The sequence below is a fragment of the Apaloderma vittatum genome, unplaced genomic scaffold (genome assembly GCF_000703405.1).
Source record: "Apaloderma vittatum isolate BGI_N311 unplaced genomic scaffold, ASM70340v1 scaffold17899, whole genome shotgun sequence".
Taxonomy (NCBI): domain Eukaryota; kingdom Metazoa; phylum Chordata; class Aves; order Trogoniformes; family Trogonidae; genus Apaloderma; species Apaloderma vittatum.
The window spans coordinates 6,358-8,050 of record NW_009736797.1 but is presented as its reverse complement, the minus strand read 5'-3'; the positions used below and the strand labels follow the sequence as shown (position 1 = coordinate 8,050).

The window sequence follows — 1,693 nt, the reverse complement described above, 5'->3', positions numbered from 1 at the left end:
GATGTCCAATGCCAGGTTGGATGAGGCCGTGAGCAACCTGGGCTGGTTCAGGGCAGCAGCCTGCAAACGCTCACAAGGGTTTGTGAATTATTCCTCTGAGGTCCTTTAAGGGTAACCAAGATGAAGACTGATTTAAAGCCATCCTCAAACCTCAGTCCAATGTCTCTTCCAAAATCAGACAGCTGGCACAGCTGAAGTTTTAACACGTTCCCTGCCTCAAATAAAACGAGTTTTCAACCAGAGGATTTCCTTGACCTGACTTAATGCACCAAAGAGCAAATGCAGGTACATGAGAGGGACCTGAATGCAGCGAGGGCATGATCTGGGTCATCTCAAACCTGTCATTCAACCACAATTAAGCAGAGAAAGGCTACAGCCAGCTGGCGTACACTTGCCACCAAGAACTCTACACCTCCACAGAAAGAAGATCAGGGATCTGCAAATCCCGGTGGGCCGAGAATCGCGATCTGGTGCACTGGAGCTGGCAGTCACTCAACTCCTGGGGCACTTACTTTCGTAGTATTCGAAGCACTTTGCTGTGGGGCTGCTGCTCCAGGTGTAATCCGACGGCTTCTTTCCTCGGTTGTCCCTTGCGTAAATGTTTCCGCCAAACTCAATCAGCATCTCCACCAGATCTACGTTTTTCACTTTCGCGGCGTGGTGGAGGGCTGTCTCGTGAAGTTTAGCAGCATTCACGTTTGCTCCTGAGGCCAGAGAGAGGAAAAAACAAACCTGTTTGGGAAAGTCTTGCTTGACCTAAATGTAAGGAGTGGTTTGACTGGGAGAAGAAATGCCGTTAAAATACGCACAAGCAGCTGGAAGGAGACCCAAACAGAACAGCACAAACAGGAAACCAAACTGCTGAACAAGTTCTCGGTGCTGGCAACGCATGAATTTTCTTCTCTGGCTTTATGTCTTCCTTGCAGAGGAAGGAGCTGAGCCCATGTTACTGAGTAAATAAGCTGCTGAGTGTGAAGTTCAAAATTGCTTCCTGGATCTGTGCTGTCCAAAACCAGCAAAGAGTCTTTCCCAGTCACCTCAGTGGAGTGTTCCCACTCCAGGCAAACAGCGATCTCTTTGTTAACCACTTGAACAGAAATGCCCCAGCCCCATGAGGTGTTACAGCTCACCATCAGACTTTTTCAGTTTCGGGTATTTTTGCTGAGAAAGGTTGACTTTTAAAAGCCAAAAGCTAAAGGTCCTTCCAATTTTCCTGCAACCATTTGTGTTTTGCCAACTGATTTGTTCAGCTGAACCTCACTGTACTCAAACAACTGACTTTTAGATACGCGTAGTCACAGTGAACTCCCCTTATAACTAATGAAGAGACACAGGCACTTCTGGGAAATCAATCAAAGGGTGCCCAAGACGTGGAACTGGAGGGGCTGGGAAGAGCTTAGATGTGTCATTTTTGGACAACTAATGCTCATTGAAACAAATCCCCACCCCTGGACCAAATCACATCCCAGTAAGCACAGGCAAAGCCAAGAAATCCAACTCCAAATTGCCCTGAAGTCAGCAGCAAGAAAACCGGGATGTAAAAACTGGAGCACAAAATATTGAACCACAGAATGTTGGGGTTTGGATGGGACCTCTAGAGCTCATCCAGTGCCACCCCCTGCCAGAGCAGGGTCACCCAGGGCAGCCCCACAGGAACACGTCCAGGCGGGTTGGAAAGTCTCCAGAGCAGGAG

General features: G+C 48.4%; 1 protein-coding gene across 1 annotated transcript in view; it reads right to left on the bottom strand.

Moving 5' to 3' along the window:
* The window catches only part of ASB13 (ankyrin repeat and SOCS box containing 13), a gene marked incomplete at its 5' end in the record, with an annotated part of 7,302 nt that overhangs the window by 1,116 nt on the left and 4,493 nt on the right, over positions 1-1,693 (bottom strand). Inside the window, one exon of the mRNA XM_009877096.1 lies at positions 513-704. Within this exon, the coding sequence (XP_009875398.1) occupies positions 513-704 (192 nt within the window). The remainder of the gene's footprint in view (positions 1-512; positions 705-1,693) is intronic.